The 26482-nt window shown below is 34.0% G+C and overlaps 2 protein-coding genes across 2 annotated transcripts; one reads left to right on the top strand and one right to left on the bottom strand.

Annotated features, from left to right (window-relative positions):
- Positions 1-9186: 9186 nt before the first annotated feature.
- Positions 9187-18095, top strand: LOC111710093 (uncharacterized). The gene is made up of 6 exons (XM_023484115.1): positions 9187-9415; positions 9930-11825; positions 12387-12998; positions 13503-13611; positions 15199-15586; positions 17476-18095. The coding sequence occupies exons 1-6, from the start codon at positions 9206-9208 to the stop codon at positions 17816-17818; spliced, it is 3558 nt and encodes a 1185-aa protein (XP_023339883.1). The 5' UTR covers positions 9187-9205; the 3' UTR covers positions 17819-18095.
- A 1474-nt stretch (positions 18096-19569) lies between these two features.
- Positions 19570-26091, bottom strand: LOC111710083 (potassium voltage-gated channel protein Shab). The gene is made up of 8 exons (XM_023484106.1): positions 26071-26091; positions 24605-24686; positions 24067-24204; positions 22949-23031; positions 22587-22665; positions 21597-21724; positions 21344-21418; positions 19570-21044 (listed from the first exon to the last, which is right to left on the bottom strand). Exons 1-8 carry the CDS (start codon positions 26089-26091, stop codon positions 20748-20750), a joined length of 903 nt encoding a protein of 300 aa, XP_023339874.1. The 3' UTR covers positions 19570-20747.
- Positions 26092-26482: the final 391 nt, after the last annotated feature.

Raw genomic sequence — 26482 nt, 5'->3', positions numbered from 1 at the left:
TATTTGTAATATTTTTCATAGCATAAACTGTCTACAGTGAACTCCATCAGCCAGTGAACACAGAGAACAAAAAAGATAGGAAAGGTTAGATGGAAGAGAAAAGACAAAAGAAACAAAATCAATTCTTAAAATAATTCATAAAACATTACATATTAAAATATTTAACATTTTTAACACATCAGTGTTGGGAAATTTTGAATACATTAAACCGGGTTTAGCCATAACAGATTAAGATTAAGATTAAGATGAAAGGTTTTGTTTAAGTTCCTTCAAATACTTTTCAATTATTCACAGATTTTCATATTTGGAAAGTTTTACTATTAATCATAATATTTTGATTTATTTTTCCAAATTTTGGAAAATATAGAACGACAAACCAAGAAGAGGGAACAATTTCCGTTTAAAAAACAGATAAATAAAGATATTTTGATAACTTTAAGTCCCTGAGATTGTGAGGATCTGTGTGTTATAAAGATTTTATTTAAGACCTGGGTAAGGATAGTAGGTTGTAGGTGAACCTATGCCTGGCATATAACTATAGGCTTGAAGGTTTGGTAAAGACCATGGTGGCTGCATGATTAGGTTTAAATAGGAGTTCTCTGCACTGTATATATATTGATACTGTAGACATCAACGTACCGTCATTCACTGTTCATTTACTTAATGGGGGGGACACTGGTAATATATAAACATTTAAATCTTTATATTAAAGATTATACAGACCGGACACACTAGCTGGTAATATATAAACATTTACATCTTTATATTAAAGATTATACAGATCAGACACACTAGCTGGTAATATATAAACATTTAAATCTTTATATTAAAGATTATACAGATCAGACACACTAGCTGGTAATATATAAACATTTACATCTTTATATTAAAGATTATACAGATCGGACACACTAGCTGGTAATATATAAACATTAAAACATATAGTTTAAAGATTATACAGATCGGACACACTAGTTGGTAATATATAAACATTTACATCTTTATATTAAAGATTATACAGATTGGACACACTAGCTGGTAATATTTAAACATTAAAATATATTGATTAAAGATTATACAGATCGGACACACTAGTTGGTAATATATAAACATTAAAATCTTTATATTAAAGATTATACAGATAGGAAACACTAGGAGGTAATATAAAAACATTTAAATATATAGATTAAAGATTATACAGATCGGACACACTAGCTGGTAATATATAAACATTAAAATATATAGATTAAAGATTATACAGATCAGACAGACTAGCAGGTAATATATAAACATTTAAATATATAGATTAAAGATTAAACAGATCGGACATACTAGCTGGTAGTATATAAACATTTAAATCTTCAGATCAAAGATTTTACAGATAGGACACACTGTTCTTGTAATTTCAAGCGAATCTCCATTTAAAGGAAGCATGCCTGATTCACCGAGGTACCCTTTCAACCTTCATCTGAACAATAATTTAGAAGATATCGTCGTTTTTCTAGCTAAAAATTAATTAATTTTAACAATTGAAGAAACCACAAATGAAACCAATCGTACCGTTGTGAATCGGAGATAGCACTCTATAAATGAAGGGTTCCCTTAAAATAGATACGTACATGTCAATGTTATTTTGATTTTGTCTTGCCCTTTTTTAATCAACAAATGTTTAAAAATAAAAATAAACCCTCGATCCCCGCACACACGGTAAAACCCTTTATTAGAATTTTTCTAAATATATTTTAGTAACAAGATTTGATTGAATATGTTTGAAAAATGTCCAAGAAAAAAATAGTTTAAAGACAGTTCCTAGATTGTTTTTACTTCATTATGTATTGACGTAATATGGTTTACTTACGCAATCTGCGTAATCCTATACATATTACATACAACAGTGTGCTCAGAGGTGCGTAAACGTTTCCTTAAATGACGAGGGGAAATTATAACGTGACATTCCCCCCCCCCTTCTCTTATTAATTTAAAAGATAATGTACTTTTGATTTTTTTTAAAAACTTTTTTCGACAGATTTTGAGCGATATGGAGATGGTTTACCGCGTCGATATGTCTTTTCCGCTAATATTTCCCAGAATTGGGTATTATTATTATTCTTTACAAAAACAAAAATTCTCCCTCACCCCCCCCCCCTCTCTCGAAATTATATCTAAAATTAAAAAAAAAAGATTTAAAAATCTAGACATATTAAGGAAAAGGTCAAATATGTGTGACAACTTTGTAACCAAATGTAAGTATACTGCATTTATTTGGTTCCATATTAGAACTTCAACTCATTTCTACACGCCTCAATAGATTAGATCTTATAGAAGAGGAGCTATGAATTATGATATAATGATAGAAAACATGTATTAATTCAGAGTAACTTTAATTTAACATGTTGTGTCGAGACTAACTTAAAAAACAGTTTCGATAATACATAATAATTTGATTTACAGAAATTAAGATTTTGTAGGTCATAAAATAAGATAAAGTAGGTTTGTAAAAATCATGTATAAATTAACTTAATTCACATAAAAACTCTGAATTTTTTTCAAAATAATCAGCATATCTAAATATATATTTTGCTTGGGTGTTTGTTTGTTTGTTTGTATCAAATAAAACGTCAAAACGGCTGAATCAATCAGGCCCACATTTAGTGTGGCACCTCGCGTAACCCCAGGGAAGATTTATGTTTGATTGAATTTTCAAAAATTCGCCTGTAACAAAATTCGATTTTTGAAAATTTTGATAAATCCACTAATTTTTTTTTAGAAAATCTGCAACATTTTTGTCTACAGTGTATACAAAGAGAACATATTCACAATTGAAATAGAAGATGGGCGCGAAGCGCCCTAAAAGCCTAGTCTTATATATATTGCACTATTAAAAACTCTATAGAGAGTTTCTTAACGAGCTTTATGATGTTTTTTTTTTGCAGAAACTTTACACAAAACAATCTCTTAAAAACACATTTGCTATTTGTTATGAATTTTAACTGACATATTGGTAACTGCTTTCACATAATTATAACTTGACTTTAAACGAATCAATAATTTTTCTATCACGATATAAGATTGTGTCAAATTTTAATTCTTTTTAAATTATGTTGCTGAAAATATTCTGAACGTATAATAAACATTTTCATTATGATCAAATTAGAGCAATACAATGGGATTATATAATATAATGTATTTTATTTATTTTACGTTATTTTAGAGCCAGGGCTAGAACTGTGTAAAGAAGCAAATTTCCACGGGCAAAAAAAAGGAAATGTTGGTAAAAATCAAAATATTTATTTTCCAAGAAAGATTCAAAATTCAAGATTTCATTTTAAACATATTTTTCAATCAATACATGTTATTTTTAAATTTTTCCTTTCCCTATATCCACTTCAACATTTTCCCTATATCCTTCCAACCTTTTCCCTCTATCCCCTACAACCATTTTCCCTATTTACCCTCCATCCTTTTCCCTATATCCCTCCAACCTTTTCCCTATATCCCTCCAACCTTTTCCCTATATCACTCCAACCTTTTCCCTCTATCCCCTCCAACCTTTTCCCTATATCCTTCCAACCTTTTCCCTATATCCCTCCAACCTTTTCCCTATATCACTCCAACCTTTTCCCTCTATCCCCTCCAACCTTTTCCCTATATCCCTCCAGCATTTTCCCTATATCCCTCCAACCTTTTCCCTATATCACTCCAACCTTTTCCCTCTATCCCCTTCAACCTTTTCCCTATATCCCTCCAACCTTTTCCCTGTATCCCTCCAACCTTTTCCCTATATTCCTCCAACCTTCCCAAGTAACAATTTTGCGGAAAATCCGTGCAAATTCCCAGGAATCTTTCCTGGGAATCCGCGGAAATTCCAAGGAATCTTTCACAAGAAAATCCGGTAAAAATGTCGATAGCTATTCCTAGGAATTTCTCGTAACCCATTCCGAGGAACCAGGTCCGAGGAATATCTTGTAACCCATTCCGAGGAAATTCTGATAACTCTATCCAAGGAATTTCTTGTAACCAATTCCGGGGAATTTCTTGTTACCAATTCCAGGGAATTTCTTGTTACCAATTCTGCAGAAAAACCGGAGAAAATGTCGACAAAATTTGGGGAAATTCTTGGGAATTTCCAGCGATAAGTTCTTCAGAACCAATTCCTCGGAACTATTCCCAAGATTTTCTCAAGAGTTCCTCAGGAATATCTGCATATTCCTGTGTAAATTCACTAGCCAGGACTTAGGCCCAATAGTAGTGAATAACTTAAGAACTATATTTTCCCCTCCAACTTTTTAGAAGTATAACCATCTTCTTAAGTCAGAATGTTATAGTTGTTTTTAATCTTACTGAAGTTGTCACATACTTTGTTTATTCAGACAACTGAATTGTCAAGAAAAAATAATAAAATGAAAAAAAATTTCAAAATTTTTTTTAAAAAGATGGTTCTTAAGTAAATTATCATTTTTTATCAATGAGGATGCAAAGAAAAAAAGATTTAGTTAGAGCAGTGCATAATAGAAAAGAACCTCAGAGACACCTATTGGAGAAAAACGGAACTTAAAAATTCTGTGGTGAAGTCCTGAGAATTTCTCAGGAATTTCCGGAAAAAATTTCCTGAGAAATTCTTAGGAATTTTTGAGAACAATTCCAGAGAATTTCTCAGAAATTTCTCGAAACTTATTCTCTTATTTAATTCCCCTAAAAATCCGTAAACTTGGTGACCAAGTCCAAAGAATTTCTCAGGAATTACCAGAGAAGCATTCAGGAGAATTTCTCAGGAATTTCTTGGGATGAAATTCCGGAGAAATTTCTAAGAATTTCCCGAAACTAATTCTCTTAATAAATTCCCCTAAAAATACGTAAACATGTTGACCAAGTCCTAAGAATTTCTCAGGAATTTCTCGGGAATTTCTTGAAACTGAGTCTCAAAACTGAGATCCCGAAAAAATTTCTCATCTTGGGGACCAATTCTGGAGAATTTCTTGAGAATTTCCAAGGAATCAGTTGCAGGAAATGATTCTCGAGAAATTCCCAGGAAATTTTTCAAAGAAAGTCACCACGGTTGGAGAATCTGGGGAAATTCCTCACTTTTGTTACTTGGGTTTTCCCTATATCCCTCCAACCTTTTCCCTATATACCTCCAACCTTTTCCCTATATCCCTGCAACCTTTTCCCTATATCCCTCCAACCTTTTCCCTACATCCCTTCCAATTTTTTTCTCTATATCCCTCCAACCTTTTCCTTATATCCCTACAACCTTTTCCCTATATCCAATCCAAACTTTTCCCTGTATCCTTCCAACCTTTTCCCTGTATTCCTCCAACCTTTTCCCTGTATCCCTCCAACCTTTACCCTGTATCCCTCCAACCTTTTTCCTATATCCATCAAACATTTTCCTTGTATCCCTCCAACCTTTTCCCTATATCCAATCCAAACTTTTCCCTGTATCCTTCCAACCTTTTCCCTGTATCCCTCCAACCTTTTCCCTGTATTCCTCCAACCTTTTCCCTGTATCCCTCCAACCTTTTCCCCTATATCCCTCCAACCTTTTCCCTATATCCCTCCAATCTTTCAAGATGAGAGATTTTTGTGGGATCACAGTTTTGAGACTCAGTTTCGAGAAATTCCTGAGAAATTCTCCGGAATTTTTTCCCACAAAATTCCTCAGAATTTCTCCAGGAATATTCTCTGGAAATTCCTGAGAAATTCTTAGGTCTTTGTCACCATGTTTACGGAATTTTTGGGGAATTTATTAAGAGAATTAGTTTCGAGAAATTCCTGGGAATTTCTCCAGAATTTCACCCCAAGAAATTCCTGAGAAATTCTCCTGACTACTTCTCCGGAAATTCCTGAGAAATTCTTAGGACTTGGTCACCATATTTAGGGATTTTAAGATTTTAAGGGGAATTTAAAAAAGTATTAGTTTCGAGAAATTCCTGGGAATTTCTCCGGAATTTCACACAAAGAAATTCCTGAGAAATTCTCCGGAATGCTTCTCCGGAAATTCCCGAGAAATTCTTAAAACTTGGTCACCAAGTTTACGGATTTTTCGGGAATTAGATAAGAGGATAAGTTTCGAGAAATTCCTGAGAATTTCTCAGGAATTTTTCTCAAGAAATTCCTAAGAATTTTCAAGTTCCGTTTTTCACCAATAGGTGTCTCTGAGGTTTTCTTTATGCACTGCTCAAACTAAATCTTTTTGTCTTTGCATCCTTATTGATAAAAAATGATAATTTACTTCAGAACCATCTTTTAAAAAAAGAGTTACAAGAATTTCCTCGGAATGGGTTACAAGAAATTCCTCGGAATGGGTTACAAGAAATTCCTCGGAATGGGTTACAAGAAATTCCTCGGACCTGGTTCCTCAGAATGGGTTACGAGAAATTCCTGGGAAAATCTGTCGACATTTTCACCGGATTTTCCTGTGAAAGATTCCTGGGAATTTCCGCGGATTTTCCGCCAAATTGTTACTTGGGCTGTATCCAATCCAAACTTTCCCTTTATATCCAATTCAACAGCTTTTCCAAATATCCCTCCAACCTTTTCCCTGTATCCCTCCAACCTTTTCCCTATATCCCTCCAACCTTTTCCCTATATCCCTTCCAACCTTTTTCTCTATATCCTTCCAACCTTTTCCCTGTATCCAATCCAAAATTTCCCTTTATATCCAATTCAACAGCTTTTCCAAATATCCCTCCAACCTTTTACCTATATCCCTCCAACCTTTTCCCTATATCCCTCCAACCTTTTCCCTATATCCCTCCAACCTTTTCCCTGTATCCCTCCAACCTTTTCCTTGTATCCCTCCAACCTTTTCCCTATATCCCTCCAACCTTTTCCCTATATCCCTTCCAACCTTTTTCTCTATATCCCTGCAACCTTTTCCCTGTATCCAATCCAAACTTTTCCTTTATATCCAATTCAACAGCTTTTCCAAATATCCACTCCAACCTTTTCATGATCCCCTCCAACGTAATTTCTGTCAGGATGGAGTATTTTTCGACCTACGCAAACTTGCTGTACTCCACTTCTAACCTACGCCGAATCCGCTATTACATATCCTACCTACTAGCACGTGGGGACATGTGGCCACAGCGCCTAGCCCCGGCCTAGCCTGTCCTAGCCGCGGAGCTCGGCCTCCTAGCCTGTCCAAGCCGCAGCGCTCGGCCCAGAAATTGTCTTAAGTCCAGGGGTGTACGAGGGGGGGATTTTTAATAAATTACAAAGATGAAGAAAAGAATTAAAAATTCTGATTCACAACGAGGGAGGGAGTCCAGATCTCAAATAGTAATCACCGCCACCCAAATCTGTTTTGCGGCAAGCGCGCTCCTCAAATAGTAATCAGACCAAAAAAGCATAAAATTAAATCGTTTATTTCTTTGAAATACCATATATTGACCTCTTTTAATGGCCCTATGGTGTACAATATTGTTAAAGCTTTCTTTATTGCTCCTTAGTTTCGAAAATAAATCAATAAATATGCCACACTAAGTGCTAGAAATATATTACGTTTTTTAGTTTCAAGTTTCGCTTTAAGAATGTTTGCGGCATTTTCCTCTGAATGTTGCATACTGTATGGATTTAACACCTAAGAAGACGACTATAACAGTTCTTATGATCGTTTCAACTATAAGTTGCGGCATTCGTCAATATTTTGTTTTCGTAATCGTGTGGTTACGGGCATAAAAGAGAAAACAAAACCAATATCGCACGGAGTGAAGAAAACCGGTTTTGAAACTTATGAATAGTAAAGCATGGATCAGTTTTTAGAAAACAGAGTAGCGGGAAAGTTAGAAGATATTTGGATATTATTTTGACCGAGAAATAGAAGTAATTTAATTTTCAAGAAGAGGGGGTGGTCCGTCCTAGAGAATGATTTTTGAACCCCCGCAGGCCCCCCCCCCCTCTCCTATCTATTTTGTACATGGCCACTTTTTCAACAATTTTCAATTAAAGGGGGTGGTCCGTCCTAGAGAACGATTTTGGACCCCCCGCAGGCCCCCCCCCCTCCTATCAATTTTGTACATGGATCTTATATGTTAGACATGGATATTATGATATTATTGACCATGTGGCCCCAGCGCTCGGCCCCCTACCCTGTCCTAGCCGCAGCGCTCTGCCCTGAAAGTGTCTTATCTAACCTAACCCGTGGCCGCAGCGCTCGGCCCCCTAGCCTGTCCTATCCGCAGCGCTCGGTCCAGAAAGTGTCTTAATCTAACCTAACCCTAAATAATAATAAATAAATACTAATTTAAATTTCGTCATGTACAAAATTGTTATGAGGGGGGGGGGGTCCAAAAATCGTAAACTAATACGGAGCCCAATTATAAATTAGTATTTATTTAGGGTTAGGTTAGGTTTAGACAGTTTCTGGGCCGAGCGCTGCGGCTAGGACAGGCTAGGGGGCCGAGCGCTGGGGCCTCATGGTCAATTATATCCATGTTCTTCAAAAATCGTTCCCCAAGAAATTACCGAGCGGGGGTCCTTAATTACTTTTCGTTATGTTCATATGGAGATCAACGGATATAAATGAAGATTGGAGACCACTTTGGAGACCATTATCGGGATTTGATTTTATTGAGCGTTTTCTGTAAAAATTCTTATTTATTTAAATTGATTAAACAGTCGCGATTAATGAATTTCCGTTTGAACTCCTCGTTGAAAAGGTTCTAAACGAAGAGCATTAATATTATTTTTGACGTAGCGTCCCTCCAAATATCAAGAGCGAAGACAAAAGTTATAAAGTTAGAAATAATATCGAAGCCCCCTCCACCCTCTTTTATCAATAGATCTTATATGTAATTAAGACATTGCCGGATATAATTTTAGCCGCGCTGCGGCTAGCGCAGTATTCAGAGAACCTATACTGTTGAGCCCATAAATCGGCTTACCACATTTTTACACGATTAATATCCGTTAAGTGCATAAAAATAAAAGAAAATTACCATTACTTAAAAAAGAAATGTTAAGATTTTTTACTGTAAATTGTTTATTTCGATCAATTTTTAAAATTTTAAATTTTTTACTGTTTTTATTTCGTGTTTCCTCGTATATGTGTAGGGACAAACATTAATTTCATGATTCTTTGTAAATTGTTTGACGTTTGATAAGATTTTATTCGCATCTTTTTTTTATAAATCGATTTAACACACCTTCCTTCATGTTCTTATGAATCAAGTATTTTTCAGAGTAATAAGTGTCTGCAGAAACAATGGAACAGCTTGTAAATAAATCCAACCATCTCGGTGTCTTCTGGGATATTGAAAATTGCAACATCCCCCGAGGAAAATCCGCAATGGAAGTTTGTGAAAAAATCCGCAGTTTACCCTTTTTCCATGGATACACTGAAATACAGTTTGCCGTGGCTTGTGATGCTACGAAAGAGAATCCTGGAATCCTAAATGATTTAGGCAGAGCTCAGGTAGAATATGTGTTAATATTTTGCTGTGCCTAGGATCCGGTTCCTTAGGATCCGCATCATTTTGGCTTTCTGGATCCGGATCCGCGAAAATATGCGGATTCGGAGCCAAGGGGAAAAATTCAATTAAAAACTGCAAAAACAAACTTTTTACTTTTAAAACTCAAATATAAACTTTTTATAATGAAAGATTATCAAAAAATTCTTATGGCTGAAAATGAAAATGATTTTTTTTGGTATACATTTCGCACTAAATTTTTAAATTATTCCAGTAAAACAGATTATTTTCCCCTATAATATATATTGGGGAACACAAATAGTTTTTGAATGGAGGGGGGGGGGGTGATGATTTTGCAAGAAAATATATATTCCATAAAAGCTCTAATTCGAAATATATTTAATATTTAAGGGTACTCTGTGGACCGGATATTCTAATCTATATATATATGGAACCTTAAATATATCGACATAAAAGTGATTTGTAAAGATATTGTTAAAAAATATTGTTTTTTTTCAGGTTGATATATTTCACGTGAACTCAAACAGTAAGAATGCTGCGGACAAGAAACTTAAAGTTTTGATGAGACGATTCGTTAATCTTCATCCTCATTCAAAAATAGTTCTCATCTCAGGAGATGGAGACTTTACCGATGATATTTTTGATATTAAAACTCACAAATCTGTTGAGATACTGCTCATTTACCCACACAAAACAGCGGATGCCTTGAAAACCTTTGCTCACAGCTCCATGAGCTATAACAAGCTTGTTGCTGATATTAATGCTGATATTGAGACACAACTTAAGATTACAAACCTACCAAGTTTGGTAGAGGATGAGAGATTAAATGTAAACTCACAAAACTTTTTGTCCTCGAAAGTAAATAATTTTTCAGGACGTATTATGAGCTATGATGGTGAGTCGGGTTCAGCTATACTCTCCTTCTCAAACACTGAGGATGCAAGAAGATTTAAGGACGTTTACTCCAACCATAGGATCGGTACAAGGAATATATTCGTGCAGAATCACAGATCTAGATCAATCCCTGCCAGGCCCGGAGACAGGTCAAGGACAGTTAGTAGGAACAGAAACCGGATCCGTAGATTTTCGTCCCAAGAGAACGTTAATAATTTCTCTGGTCGTAATACTCCAGGATTGATGGGAAATAGCGTGTTTGACCAAAGAATCCAGGTGAGCTCTCAAAACGTGAGAGATACTCCCAGTTTATTGGATGAACCTGTTCCTCCGCCCCAACCTAGTTTATCAAACAGGATGAAGGAAAGGATCACTAGAAGGATAAATATCAGGGATAGGAAGCAGAGTGAGGCAACAGAGGAGTTTAAATCAAGAACTGAGTTATCCTACCAGGTTCAGATGAAACCAAGCGCTGAGTCTGAGTCTAGGTTTCTGGAGTTGGTGTACAGAAAAGTTGGAGAGTACTTGGTGGAAACTATCTACAACGAGTATGAAACTACGTTCAAGATCAAACTTGCAACATACGACCAGGCGGTTAAAATCAAAGAAGAACTCGAAAAGAAAGAAAATTTTGATACCGATTCTGACATTTACAATTGCAAACATGAATGTTATAATTTCACAGACGAGAAACTGGTGAGAGTAGTTTTGATTATCAAATCTTTGAAAACTGAGATTTCTGTGGCCAGAATACAGAAATCTTACCTGAAAATATACGATGAACGAATTACAGTCGACGAATTAATGTCTCTGCTCAGCCGATATCGATCTCGGAGAAAGGATGAAGAGAGAACAGTTGAACCAAGCAGGGATTATCACAACCCGGAGAACTTGTTTGAAACCTTGAAACTTGAAGCCATTCATAGCAAAGAAGGTTTCATACGACTTGACGAGTACAGTGTTTACCTTCGTAAGAAAACTTTTAACGACCCTGATGTATTTATATTGACGCAATATAACGAGACCCGACTGGTTGCGTACACAGGACGGTTTGCACAAAGAAGTCTGTTCTATGCGCAACGATTGTACGCTTTGTTGATAGTTAGCGGTATGGAAGACAAGCTTGACGCACAAAGAGTCGGACTTAAAGTAAATATGTTTGAAAATTACTTGATGACAACCTCTGCACATTTTTCGCAGGAATGTGTATTGTTAAAGCACATTTGTGACATGCCAGACTCACATTTTATGCTGAGTGGGGAGTATATTCAAGCCTCCCCCACCCTCATTACATCTATTACAGCACTTCAACACCTCAAGCATATGAGAATATCCCTCGCCACTCTCTCTGCATTCGAGTCCGAGTATGTTCTCAAACATTTTACAAAGATGAGAAACTTGTTTTTCTTTATTAATAATAGAACAGAGTTCCTTACCTTCGATATAGAATGTGGTATGGAGAGACTGGAGTTTATATTTTCAGATTTATTTGATTTTCAGGTACAAAATATAGAGCTGTTTTATTTTTGGAATGTTTTTTCTTCTAAAATTTAATTATTTCTCCTATGAGTCATAATTTTGTTCCGTCAAAGTTATGATTTAGAAAACTGAAGACTTTTGGGTGTAATAAAGAATTTTTTTCTGTAGCATTCCGATTATTTTAACAAACACCATTTTCATAAAAAAAAATAATATTTCGAAATTTTTTGTGAGATGTCATTTCACTTTATTTTATGTTGGGGATAATTGTTATGAAACATTAAGGAACTAAAATCTATTTCAATTGTTACGAAATTAATAAAAATTATCAATCGGTAGAGATAAAGGGATAGTGGAGATGTCCAATTTGATTAAGGAAAATACTAGTGACGCAACATAATGTTGCTTGTCGGCTACGTCAAAATTGCTATAAACCGATGGGCCTAATTTGATTTGGTATCTCGCAAGACACCAGGGAAAGTTAACGGACAATTAAATAGAAAAAGTTAAAAATTTTATTTGAAAAAGAATGCAAATTTCTAAGCGCACTAGAAGTCGTGAATTTAATAATAATCATTACAGGATGAAGATACAGGGCTGAAGGAGTATATCCTTGAATACTTGGAGAAAGAACTCCTTTCAGTGAAATATCAAAGTTCAAGAAACTCAATCTTCTCTCCTCCTTCCTTTGGTTCTCATGCTTCAGGCTCTCCTTCTGCTCCAGATTCTACTCCCGCTCCAGGTTTTACTCCTGCTCCAGGTTCTACTCCTGCTCCAGTTTCTCCAAATCCCATCACACTCTTTCAGGAGGACATCCGCATTTTACCAGACAAGTTCCAACCACCCGTCCTCCAACGTTCTATTCTTCAACCTCTCGTTCTCCAACCTTCCAACCTCCAACCTTCCAACCTCCAACCTTCCAACCTCCAACCTTCCAACCTCCTACCTTGCAAATTCCAACCTATAAAATTTGATTTTTATGTGGGGGGTATTCACCAACCTCCAGATATTCTTGGAGGTTTGGTAAAGATACCCAACCACGGAGCTTCTTCAAACTTAGTCTCCGACCTACAGAAGTTCTCCGATAATCCATCAGTCTCCGGTATCTCTTTGAATAAGAGAAACCTAGGAGTAGTACCTTTAGCCAGGCTAACAGGAGAGGGGGTTGATCTGTTTGAACAACAATATGTACAGGTTAAAATTTTTTATAAAATCAATTTCAAGAAAAACTGTCAAAACGTTTTTTATACAATTTAATTTTATATCTTAAGAAAACCTAAAAAAAATAATTTTTTAAAGAATATTTTTTTCTACAAAATGATAAAAAATAAGTGCATAAAATATTTTTATGGAGGTTTGAATCACCGAAATGTTTTTTTTTCTCTGTGTTAAAACATTTCGGAGAGAAATAATTGATTATTTGAGAAACCGGACATGTTTTGTTTTCTCTTTCTTCAACTTTAATGTTAAAAAACATTTTTCATTATTGAAAGCTAGTCCTTCTGACTCTGAGGCACGCTCCGGATATCGATGGAATCTTCAAAAAAAAGGAAAAATTAAAAAAGAATAAAAATCCCTAACATTTTTTTTATTTGGAAATTTTCCCTCTTTATTTACCTGTGGAATTTGCATTTCTGAAAGTTTTTTCTTTAAAGTTTAAAAACCTTTATTGGTCAAAGATTTTTTTATGTTTTGTAGGTGGGGAAGGATGATAATGAATTGAAAGAAGATAAAGATGTAATAGAAGAGCAGGAGGAGGACGAGAAGGAGGAGTTTGCTCTATCTCAACCTGATCAGTTCGACTCAGGTAAAGTTCTAAGGACTGTTGACGTAGTTTTGAATGATTTATTCTAAAGTGTCAAATATGTTTCACAACGATACCATGTTTAATTTTATATCAAAGAAAACATGAACAATTTTTGATATTGAACAATTAATACTAGCTGTAGTGCCCAGCGTTCCCGTGGGATTTTTCTTACTCCAGCTCAGAGTACCCATAGGTTTCCTCAAAAAATGTCAGCCAATTTGGTCCAGCCGTTTGGCCAGCTATATGATTAAAATGTTATAAGAAGGTTGTTGCGTTTTCACTGATTTATACACAATATATATGCATATACAATATACATATACTAGCCTTAGAGGGCGCTTCGCGCCAATCTTCTAAATTAATTGTGAACATGTTCTCTTTGTGTACATCGTAAAACAAAAGAAAAATAATTCGCGGATTTTCACAAAAAATTTCGGGGATTTTCAAAATTTTAAAAAATTTAATGGAGATCGCATTTTGATGGAGACAAATATTTGAAATTTTGACCATTCATAAACCTTCCCTGGGGTCCCTAGATGTCCCACAAAAAATTTGGGCACGATCGGTTCAGCCGTTTTGACGTTTATTGGATACAAACATACAGACACCAAAACAAACAAACAAACAAACAAACAGACAGACAAGCCAAATTTATATATAGATATGAGCTTTATTATATAGATAGTTGTGCAAGAAAATGTCCTAGATTTTTCCTATTCAGAACGGGTTAATATTAAAACGTGATAAACCAGGGTTTGGGTGATGGAATTTTTATACTCTTCATCATATATTTTCCCAAAGGAATTAAGTCTTGGTCATAAACTCAAATTTTCTCATCCCAATATCTTTGCTACCTGATAGTGAAGCCTTTGATATTTTAAACGTAGATTCATAATTCATAGTTAAAAATGTCTAAGAAATATGACATTGGGTTGCAAAGAAGTTGGGATTAGAAAATCGAGAGTTTGTAAATAAAGATTCAATTCCTTTAGCCAGAAAATAACCGTCAAGGCATTTTTATTTGCGGGAGGGGTGGGGGTAGAAATTTTGGAAAAAAGTTATCCTTGATTTAAACCCTAAAATAATTAAATGCAAAGTAAAACAACAGGTCTTTAGTATTGGTTGGTCTTTAAACGATATGATTCTCCAGTCGAATTTAAGTATACAAAAATAAAAATTCAAATAGAAAATTATTAAATCTTAGACACTGTAAGAAAAAAGTCGATAAAAAATTATTTGCTGTTTTAAAATTTTATTTTTTACTTAATTTTGAGGAAAAAATAGTGTATAGAACAGAAAATTTTGTCTGAATTAGACCCTTTTTCCCTAAAGCTTAACGATTACAACATTTTCTACTCAATTCTTAAACGTGCTTCTGAGATATCTTATTATGTTTAAATTAATGTATACCATTTCGAAAAAAGCCATTGTTCACGTTCTAGATCATTTATGGAATCAATGTTTTTAAGGTTATATGATACAATTTTAAGCCATGATGCAGATACAACATGATGAAAATACTGTTTGAATGTGACCATTTGTTTCTATTAGTTTTGTTAGTTTATCATTTTTATTTTTTTATTTTAGATGCGTCAGTTTCTGATACTGACACAGGGATGAATATTTCCTCTTCAACGTCAAGAGACATTATCACTATTCCCCAGGATCCACAATCCAATACTTCTTGGAACAAACCTGCTCAAACATGTATAGAAAATGTTCAGAGAGGGGCACACATATATGGCCAAAGAGGCGCACCACTACCTGCTCAACGACGCACACCAGAAGATGCTCAAAGACGGACACCAGACTATAAAAGAGGTGCACAAGAAGCAAACTTTACACATTTACGGTCAAGACAATCTGCAGAAATGTTAGTTGGAGGAGAAGTATTTGCAGCTACTGAATTAGAGCTTCTGTCAGCAGAGAAGGAAGCTAGACGGTTAGCTGCAGCTAATAAGAAAGAGTGTGCAAGGTAAGAAATGATAAAGTTAAAGGGGTTTTTAACCGCCGAATTGGTAAAGAAAAAATGATTAAAGGCCGAAGGTGAATTTTTTTGAAAACTTAGTTAATGCGTTATTTGGTTATTCTGACTATAAAGTATAAACAGCTTTTTTCCTTTCTTTAAAGGGACTGTTGAGGAAAAATGAAAGGGGGTATATGCTGAAACCATGAGAATTTCAGTAGTTGAACAAGGCTCCAGTACAAAAGGTAGAATTACAAAAGGTAGAATTACAAAAGGTAGAATTACAAAAGGTAGAATTACAAAAGGTAGAATTACAAAAGGTAGAATTACAAAAGGTAGAATGACAAAAGGTAGAACGATCATAAGGTAGAACGACAAAAGGTAGAACGATCAAAAGGTAGAACAAACAAAAGGTAGAATTACAAAAGGTAGAACGTACAAAAGGTAGAATTTTCCAAATTAAATTTTTTTTTAAATGTCAAAAAAAAGTCAAAAAATAATGTTTCTTATTTATTAGGATTAATTTTTATTTTACAAATGTACATGATTTTAGTCCATGCCCATAATTGTGGCAAGCTGTTTCATATAGTCTGGTGCAGGGATATTATTATACATTTCAGTCATGTTTTTAATCCTAGTACGTTTATCTCTCTGTTTTTGTTTGCGAGCGTTCTCAGTGCTGTTTGAACTCTGTTCCATTCTTAATTTTCTCAAAATTATATTCATATTTCTGGTCGTCAATCAATGTTCTTTTCTTCTTTTGATTCACCCCATAGTAGACCAACCTCTCCATGCTGAATTCAACCGAGAAATGCAGTTTGGTGAATTTTTTTTTAATTCGCGGATTTTCTTGTAAAAATTGGAAACTTTTCTTCCTTCTCAAAAATAAAAAAAATTCTACCATTTGAACGTTCTACCTTTTGTTTATTCTACCTTTTGATCGTTCTACCTTTTGTTTGTTCTACCTTTTGTCATTCTACCTTTTGTCATTCTACCTTTTGTAATTCTACCTTTTGTACGTGAGCCATTGAACAATATATAATAACATCTATCTGATGTTCCTGGTTTAGGAAATCGATTTAAAAAACTGTGTCAAAATTATACCAATTATATCAGATTTTGCATTAGATTTGTAGTATTCAACAATTATTCCACCAATTTGAAAACGACGATATTCTAGAGAAGCTAGAGAAACTCAGATTTGCTCCTGTTATAATTTATAATTTTAATTTTTAATAGATATAATTGATAATATAATTACGTCTAGTCCTTATAGTCCGTATTACATGACCAGAACTCCCACCAATGGCAGTGCAGTATCGTTGTCACGTGTCTCCATCTGTATCACATGACCAGTATACTGCACTGCATTGGTGGGAGTTCTTGTTACGTAATACGGACTATACGAATATATAAGTAATATTAATTATATCTATTTAAAACGCAAAAATAAATTTATGAATTATAACAGGAGCAAATCTGAGTTTCTCAGGCTTCTCTGGGATATCGTCGTTTTCAGATTGGTTGCGTAATTGTTGAATGTGATCTGTTTAATACTTTCGAATCTTATACAAAATCTTCTATTTTTGACTTGTGGTAAAATTTTTTTTTAGTTTTATATCAATTTCTCTAGACAGGAACATCAGATAGATGTCTTATATTTATCGCTTAACTCCTGAGATTCTCAGGTTTCATCCTATACCCCCTTTCATTTCTCCTTTATAGTCTCTTTAAGAATCTTATAAATTATCTACAAATAAAAAGTTCATAAATGTATAGAAATATTTAGTTTTTAGTTAAAAATGTAAATGTTTTCTCAAGATATGGATATGAATTTAATAATAAACAATATAAATAAGAAAAAAATGAATGGAATTAATTACAAAAAGTTTACTCAGGTCCGGGTTGAATGCGCTTCCTAGAAACTGGATTCAAGGATGGGATAGAACTCCTGGAGTAGATTCTACATCTAGAGATGATCCTAAATCCGGAGCCAATTCTTCTACTCCTGGAACCAAACCAGAGAATCGGGTCAATCGTAACCTAGGTTTCCACCTCCTTTCTCCAATACTTGCAGGGGGACCTGGAGAAGGGAACCCAGTAAATTCAGGGAAACCTGGAGAAGGGAACCTTAGTTCTGTACTTGAAATATCAGAGTCAGGAACACCGCGGAAAGAGAAGAAGAAGAGAAGAAAAAATCGGAACAGGATTGCTGCAAATTTTTCTGTTACTTTTCAATAGATCATGGTATTTAAAGGGATTCAATCCATTATTAATATGGTTGTTAACCCACATTTATCTTGATATTTGCACTACGCACAATGCACATAGTGCTTACCATGATAATTATCGCGCAAACTTAAATTTGCACTACGCATAGTTGCGTAGCATAATACTAATGACTCACACTTTGATATTTGCAACTAATATCATTATTTTCGTACGCATTGTTCGGAAATGCCGACTAGATTTAATCACTTGTATAAATGAAAAGAATATATTTTGTATTCATTCAGTACCAACATCGTTTATTTTTTATTTATTTTGCAGACTAATATTAATCTTTTTGGCAAAATGAATTATCAACCAATGATAATTCAAACTTTGATTTTTTACAAAATCCGTTCGTCAATATTATTCTTTAAATTGAAACCGGTTTTAATGTAAAGTAAAAGACCTTCCAGACTTGAACTGTTGAATATGTTTTGTACTTATTAAAAGTACAAAGATATATAAAATTTGTTAACCATTTCCTCTTACTAGATGTAAAAATGTTCATTTTGTTATTATTTAGTTTTTTTATGTATTTGATAATAAAATGCAAGTGTCTAAAAATAAATCATTATTTTTTAGAGTTCCGTATTTTTAATCTTACTGTTTGGTTTGGTCAAAATAAGCATTTTTTGTTGTTGTCAAACTTACAATATTTTAGAAGGCGCAACTATTAGCGGGAAGGGAGGGGGGGTCATTCCTCACCTTCCCCGCACAGTTTTCTATTTTGTAACAAAATATATTTTACGTTTTCAATACTAAACCAAACCTTCTGAAATAAATTCAAACATATTCATCCTGTTTATTTCCAACCACCCTCTCGTAAGTTCTTTTATTTTAGGCCTTTTTATGAACATTTTCATGATTGGGATAAAGGTTATAATGCAAGGATAGATTATTGCAAGTGTATACTCTGCGTACATATTGAAACCAGTTCTCTCTGGGCGGGATTTGTAAACAAGAATAGATGCATCAGTGTTCGTTCAGTATCCGAGGAGGTTAAAAGCATTTAATTTTGATAATTTTGATAATTTACACAATAGGTTCCTGTGACCAGAGCATTTCATTGATTATTTTTGTGTTTACTTTTTCGCCCAAAGACAGTACAAAAAATGCGTACACCTCTGAAATAACTTTCCTTGCATTAGTATATTGATTGGGATAAACAATTTAAAACAGAAGCAAGCACAGCGTGTTTTGTCAAGAATAATTTCCTAATGCGGAATGATTAGATTTGTTTTGTAATAATCGTAAAAATAATAATTCCGAAAATTCGTGGTTTGTTTACTTCTCCTGTTATTGGTTCAACAACAACAACAAAAACACTGTAATTAGTGTCTCAACAAGCATGGAAATTAAGTTAAAATTTAGATATTGTCTTGTAAACGAATTTTGATTTTGTATGGTGATTATGTTGATGCCAACTAGGAGAGCTGTAATCCGTAGAATGCTAGAATTTGTTTGATCAAGTCTTGGTGTTCGAGTGGTGTAGGGTGAGACTCCAAAAACTGAACTAAGAATACGACATTTTACTTCAGTATTAAGTGTAAATTGATGTTGTTACAATGTATATACCTTTACTAGTTAGATATGTATATTGAATAATTGTTTTATTTCATTTTCATTGAACTACCTAAATCTAGAACTTAAGTATTAAAAGTCGTCCTTTCTATCCCACAGTTTTCTGGTTCTCACTGCTATATATTTAATAAAATCTAATCTTAAGAATAAACTATATTTTCAACCGAGTTTAATCAATAACAAACTAAAAAAATCACAAAGAAAGAGTTAAACTACAGTTAAAATCATCGTATTTTTTTTTGCGGAACAACGAACTAGACAAAAATCTATTAATTTCTGAACTTATGTTAACCCTCTAGTAGCGAATTTTGTGCTAAAAATTAAAAGTTTTTACATTTGTTTTTATCTTAGGGTTTAATTTGCGTATTAATAGTAAAGTATGTAAATTGTGCAATGTACACTGAACCGGTGTTTATGTACACTGAGCTGTACTCCCTCGCTGTACAGTACATAGTGCCGGCCTGTACTTTATTTTCAGAATTATGCTTTGTGGCAGTTGGTAGAAAGACTATGTGGAAAGGATCAGGATCTCTTAGATAAACACAGGAAAAGAAGCAACTAGGGGGGGGGGGTGCTGTCTTCCCCTAACTTCTCAAGGGTGCCCAGTGCACAACCCCCGCGCTGTGGAGATTAAAAAGGTGGCATTTTAGATTAAACTAGGGGCAAATTTATAACATGACTTTATCTATCTAAAATTCAGGATTTCGATCTGAAAAATTATGGATACGTTTTTACTCATATAAAATATCCTTACCCCCTTACAATATATCCCAGTTGCGCAAATTAAATGTAATTTTTTCAAATTTATAGAAATCGTATATACTGCAAAATTGATTATGTTAAAACAATTTGAATTTGACAATCTATGTATAAAGCTAGCTTTGTTTTTCTCAGTTTTTGTGTTATAACTCCGGAAATTTAAAAACTATTTTTTTCGACCCTGAATCTCTGTTCCACAAAGCTTATCTAACCTCATAGTCTTAATACTAGAAATTACATGAAAACTTTAATACTGAGAATATCATAAGATTGTCACTTTTTACAATGTTTTTTTTATATTGCACAAATGTTGAGCTTCTGTTTCACAATACAAGTATCAGAATATGATTGGTTGCTTATTAATTGATCTTGAATTGCATATCTTTTGTTAGCCATTTAAAGAAAATAAATTTTGTGTAAATAAGATTTTTTTTGGAGTAAAAAAACATTTTTTTATACATTTAACAAATTACGTATATTTTGCTGGAATGCAATACTCAAAAGAGGTTCTTATATATATATAGTTTTTAAGTGTGCAAAAAATCTTCTTGGAGTGATTTTAAAATTTCTTTTCGACTGTTCCATTTAGTCTAATCCTTGATAGTCCATCAGGCGGGGACATGGGTGGACTTGAGAACGCCCCTGGTTTACTAGCCAGGGTACGGAGCAGTCCATTCTCAGCAAATGTCTTCGCCTTGGCGTCAAACTCTGCCTGGCGCGCTTGAGCTTCGCGCTTAAGATCCTTGGCCTCCAGCTTCTTTTGCTCCGAGTAGTAGTCGGCGAAGTTGTCGACGACGATGGGGATCGGGAGAGCCATGACAAGGACGCCACACACTCCACAGCAGGAACCAATACACTGGTAATAAGGGTAGATTTTTGTCAGGGATAATTATTTTAATAGAAAATCACCCCCACCATCACAATTAATTTCATAAACATAATCGTTATTTCTCTCATTATGGTGTCATAACAAATAGTCAAAGTCCCATTTCAATTTTCCCAATTAAGCTTCGAAATTCAGATATGAACCCTGAATTTTTTTCAGTATGGTTTACAAAAATCATGTGTGCCTAAATAAAATAGAAATAATCTTTTATTAGTGAATAAACAGGGTTAAGATGATTTTTCATTTATTTTCTACATATGCACACTGACCTTTCCAAGAAATGTAGTTGGAGCAAAGTCCCCATATCCCAGAGATGTTAACGTCTGCACGGCCCACCACATTCCCTGGAATAATCACTAATCAGCTGTTTACTTGTTTATATACAAATATTAAAACTTTAATACTGACATTTTACTTTTAGTATACTGAGTTACCGATAAAGAATGAGACTAAAATCATTTTTTTAGCTATAAAAGTGATTAATTCAAATCCTCCATTGTTTCTTTAGCACTTTTAAAGAACCTGAGGAATAGAGGTGAACCCTGTATCATCTTCTTCATTCTCTATATAGTATTCTAGGCTTCCAAACACCAGCATTCCCATTCCAACCAATAGAAACAGTAGGCCCAAATCCTTCCAACTCGTCTTCACTACACAATCAATCAATTAGATTCTTTCAACCCGTCTTCACGGTGAAATATCGTTTGCAGTAATGATTGATCGGACTAACGTAATTCGTTCAATTGCACTAATAATTACAGAAAAAAATTAGTTTCTTTGAACAAATATTTGTAGTATTCCAGATCAATTGCAATAATGATCATTTGTACTAAATATCACTGGCGGGAAGATAAAATTTTAGTCCAAATGAACACAGTAAAGCTCGATTTGTGTTCATTTGGACTAATGTTTAATCGTAATACAAACCTGTTTCTGGTCAGCTAACCTTAGTGCAAATGTACGTTAGTTCAATCAGACATTAGAGCAAAGGATATACCATCATCTTCACTACACAATCAATTAATAATATTTTCCTAACCCACAATCAATCAATTATATTATTCCAACTCGTCTGCCCTTTACAATAATTTAACTATATACTTCCAACTCTTTTTTACTATACAATCAATCAATTATATTCTTCCAGGTCGTCTCCATTATACAATCAATCAATTATATTCTTCCAGCTCGTCTTCACTATACAATCCATTAATTATATTCTTCCAGGGTCGTCTTCATTATACAATCAATCAATCATATTTTTCCAGCTCGTCTTCATTATACAATCAATCATATTTTTCCAGCTCGTCTTTCTTTACTATACAATCAATCAATTATATTCTTCCAGCTCGTCCTCAGTATTCAACTAATAATTTTTTCTTCAAGGTTGTCTTTACTATACAATCAATCAATTATATTATAAAGACTAACTATTGCACCCCCACCCCCTCTATAACTAAAAAAATAAACCCTTTTGTAAATTATTGTTTCTTAAACCTAAATGCTGCAGACCTGTATGGGCAATAGATTGTAGACCAACAGACCTTCGTGCAAGTTTAAAGATCCTCATAATTCTTGCAATACGGAACACCTTGAGAAATTATTAGAATTTTTAGTACCCATAATCCCCGATTTACATTGGTTACCCTTGAAACCTTAATGTAATAAAAATGTGTATGTGAAAAATGATTAATTCTGACAATTTCTTTGGCACAGAAACCACAAATGAAAATAAATAGTTTACAGATACATAAACATGGATATCTAATTCGTAATTGATCAGACAAAGTATTTAAGGGTTGGGAATGTTTTGAATTTTCACTGACAGCTCCTGTAAATGACAAATTTAGTAAAATAATTGAATAGAAACAAACCTGCATAATTCTACCAACATCTCCAAACCCTCCTTCGTCATCTTTAGGATCATAGGGAGCATTTGTAGTCCCTCCAGTCATATCTACAATATTTAGGATCATAGGGAGCATTTGTAGTTCCTCCAGTCATATCTACAATATTTAGGATCATAGGGAGCATTTGTAGTCCCTCCAGTCATACCTACAATATTTAGGATCATAGGGAGCATTTGTAGTTCCTCCAGTCATATCTACAACATTTAGGATCATACGGAGTATTTGTAGTCCCTACAGTCATATCTACAATATTTAGGATTATAGGGAGCATTTGTAGTTCCTCCAGTCATATCTACAATATTTAGGATTATAGGGAGCATTTGTAGTTCCTCCAGTCATATCTACAATAATTATGGATTATAGGGAGTATTTGTAGCCCCTCCAGTCATATCTACAATATTTAGGATTATAGGGAGCATTTGTAGTCCCTCCAGTCATATCTACAATATTTAGGATCATAGTGAGCATTTGTAGTCCCTCCAGTCATATCTACAATATTTAGGATTATAGGGAGCATTTATAGTCCCTCCAGTCATATCTACAATATTTAGGATTATAGGGAGTATTTGTAGTCCCTCCAGTCATATCTACAATATTTAGGATTATAGGGGGCATTTGTAGTCCCTCTAGTCATTTCTACAATATTTAGGATCATAGGGAGCATTTTTAGTCCCTCTAGTCATATCTACAATATTTAGGATCATAGGGAGCATTTGTAGTTCCTCTAGTCATATCTACAATATTTAGGATTATAGGGGGCATTTGTAGGTAACCCTGTAGATTCATCTTTTTTAAATTCCTGAGAAACTTATCACATAAAAACAAGTAAGGATTTTGTCTTGAATTTAGTTTTGATTATATTGTGTGTTGATTCTAATTTTTAAATATGTTACCCCTGACAGTTTTCACATTTGAATTTTGAAGGAAGTCATTACTCGCAGCTCAAACTTAATTTTTATTCTTCATTTTATTTTCAACCGAATGTGTTAGATCTTCATTTGATAAGACAGTACCATATTATAGGGTGTACACCATCAGGTTGTAAAGATAAAATTAGAGTCTGAGTTGATTCTTGAACTCACCTATTGGGCCCATTTCAGGCTGAGGCATAAAAAACAGTGTGAGATAATACGGTGCTATAGCCATAGAATCAATCACATTCATGGTTCCCTTCAAGAAATCAGTTTTCTTTGGACTTCCAGCCAATCGCAGCAAATATTCTGAAACCAATTGCAAGCCCTTGATTTAAGTATCTGAACTAGTGGAAACTGATCTAAGGGTTTTCTTACCTAAAATTGTATTAGACCGTACATTAAAGTAGGTTAAGGTTAGCTGGGTATGTTAGATAGGGGTTAGACGTTTTTTTTATTGAAGAGTCGATTTAAATTTGTAAAAACGCGCGGGGAGGTGAAACTTAGTGCGGAGTACGGATACCCTTTAGCTCTGTTTCCTCTAGGTCAGTTTTCATAGCATCCTTTTGTTGGATATTACAGATTAATTTTACCTTACATAGAGTAAATACAATATTGATGATAAGTTAAATTTTGAACCACATTTTTCTAGTTAATGATATTTTCAAAATAATCAGGTTTAGGATAGTTTTAATAAGAGTTGAATTGCCTATGGTGAAGTAAGATATGCATATTGCTTCTATGAGCGCCAGTTTAGGATTATCCACTGCATTCCCGTAGATATCTTTAGCCTGCAATATATATATATATTAATTTTCGGGTACAATCAGGTAGTTTTCTACTGTTAAACCTTTTGTAAATATATTGTTAGATTTTAAAACCATTTTAAAGGTTAAAAAAAATTTTGTTAGAACTTTTAGATGCCAGGTCTAATGAGCTATTTATCAACGGAGTAGAGAACAATCAAATTGTAGATTTTATAAACATTTTATGTTCTGACTGATTTCATCTGTATATATAAAACATTGTTTTTATATTTATAACCCTTATATATCTGTACCAAATAGATTATCAAGTACAATAGGTGGTAACAGAGAAATTGACAACTTTTACATGACGTCACAAGTGTCAAATATAACAAGGAAAACAAAGTTTTCTCACATTAGTTGACATATTTCCAAAATGAAATAAAAAAGTGTAAAAAAGAAAAGAAAAAAACATAAAATTTCAATTATTTTATTGTAAGACAATCACTTTATTCTAAAATTATCACTATTATTTATAATTTTGTCGGACACAAAAACTAAGTTGACACTTGTGACGTAGAATACAGCTGTACTGAGAGTGTACAAATTCTACGTTGCCCTCTATTCTACTATAATCTATTTGATCTGTACCATAACCTTTGTGTACGAAAATAAATAAATAAACAAATACATAAATAATATTTCTAGTTGAACTAAGCATATATTCTTGTTCTAAGAAGACAGAGTTCTTATAAATTGGTTAAGTTTAAAATTTTTGTCTTCCTTAAGTTTTTTTTTTTTGAGAATTTCTGCCCTTATTGAGAAGAGTAAATATTGGAATGTGTTTTTTACAAAATTTTATTTTCTAACTTTTTGTGGAAACTTGGGAAAGGATTTCAAGTGCGGAAGAGGTCACAGAGGAAACTCAAAGGGACTGTAGACATAATTTCAATGGTCCTTTCAAATATAGATTTTCGTGTCTGATTCACAACGGTACCCTTAAAAGCTGTGTCAGATCAAGCATTAATAAGCTATTCATGATTTTCTTATTGAAAATTATCAATTAGGATTTTTTTTATTTATGTTACTTTGGGATTTATGCTTGAAACTCACTTCAAGCAAGAAAAACAAAATTTCTCTTACATTTTAATCAGCAAAAGGTGGATCGGAAATAATCCTTGTTAAAGGGAGTGACCGTATCTAGAAGGTTCAAAGTTGGCCCGGTGCTTGAAATGAACCGGAGTTTCCAGTGCACTGGTACCGGAGGGTCTTGCATACCATGTGTGTAGTCGACCCAGCACGTGTTATGCACTGGGTGGCTGGATCGATGGGATCGGACCCGTAGCTCAGTATTTAAAAAGGACTGCAGGTTTAAAGTTTTACCCTGTAACTCTTGTTTAAAAAGACTGAAGCTGTAAATTCAATTGACTCTCCATTTATAGAGAGGCATGTCCAATTCTCACTGGTCTCCTTTTAACCTCTTTCCGAGTCAAAACTAACGATTTATCCCAATTTGATGATCTTAAATTTATGTTCTTCCTCAAAGAGAATTATGGTCGCGGATTTATGAAACATAGGAGAAAAAGGGAAATTGTCAAGATTCAGCAATTTATTTTTACAGAAAAATTCATTGTTGCTCAGACAGATTTACAGGCTACCGTTATCCCACTCTTTAAATAAACATAAAATCACTTGAAATTACGTCTACAGTCCCTTTTTATTTGGGGGGGGGGGGGTATATACCTTTCTGATACTGAGCAAAGTATCCGTCCCCAAAATCTTCTTCAACCTCCTTTTCCTCTCCTTGGGTCATCTTCTCCTTCTCAACCTCCTGCAAAATA

This window comes from Eurytemora carolleeae, unplaced genomic scaffold (genome assembly GCF_000591075.1).
Source record: "Eurytemora carolleeae unplaced genomic scaffold, Eaff_2.0 scaffold676, whole genome shotgun sequence".
Classification (NCBI taxonomy): domain Eukaryota; kingdom Metazoa; phylum Arthropoda; class Copepoda; order Calanoida; family Temoridae; genus Eurytemora; species Eurytemora carolleeae.
The sequence above is the reverse complement of the archived record's forward strand: the minus strand, read 5'-3'. Positions and strand labels throughout refer to the sequence as shown.

Excerpts from the sequence above, each read along its gene's own strand:
- LOC111710093 (XM_023484115.1), top strand. The coding sequence starts at position 9,206 with ATGGAACAGCTTGTAAATAAATCCAACCATCTCGGTGTCTTCTGGGAT. Across the intron at positions 12,999-13,502 it reads TTGAACAACAATATGTACAG|GTGGGGAAGGATGATAATGA; the intron begins GTTAAAATTTTT and ends TATGTTTTGTAG. Across the intron at positions 13,612-15,198 it reads ACCTGATCAGTTCGACTCAG|ATGCGTCAGTTTCTGATACT; the intron begins GTAAAGTTCTAA and ends TTTTTATTTTAG.
- LOC111710083 (XM_023484106.1), bottom strand. The coding sequence starts at position 26,091 with ATGCCTCTCTATAAATGGAGA. Across the intron at positions 24,687-26,070 it reads TGCCTCTCTATAAATGGAGA|GCTAAAGATATCTACGGGAA; the intron begins GTCAATTGAATT and ends TATATATTGCAG. Across the intron at positions 21,045-21,343 it reads CAACTACATTTCTTGGAAAG|TGTATTGGTTCCTGCTGTGG; the intron begins GTCAGTGTGCAT and ends CCTTATTACCAG.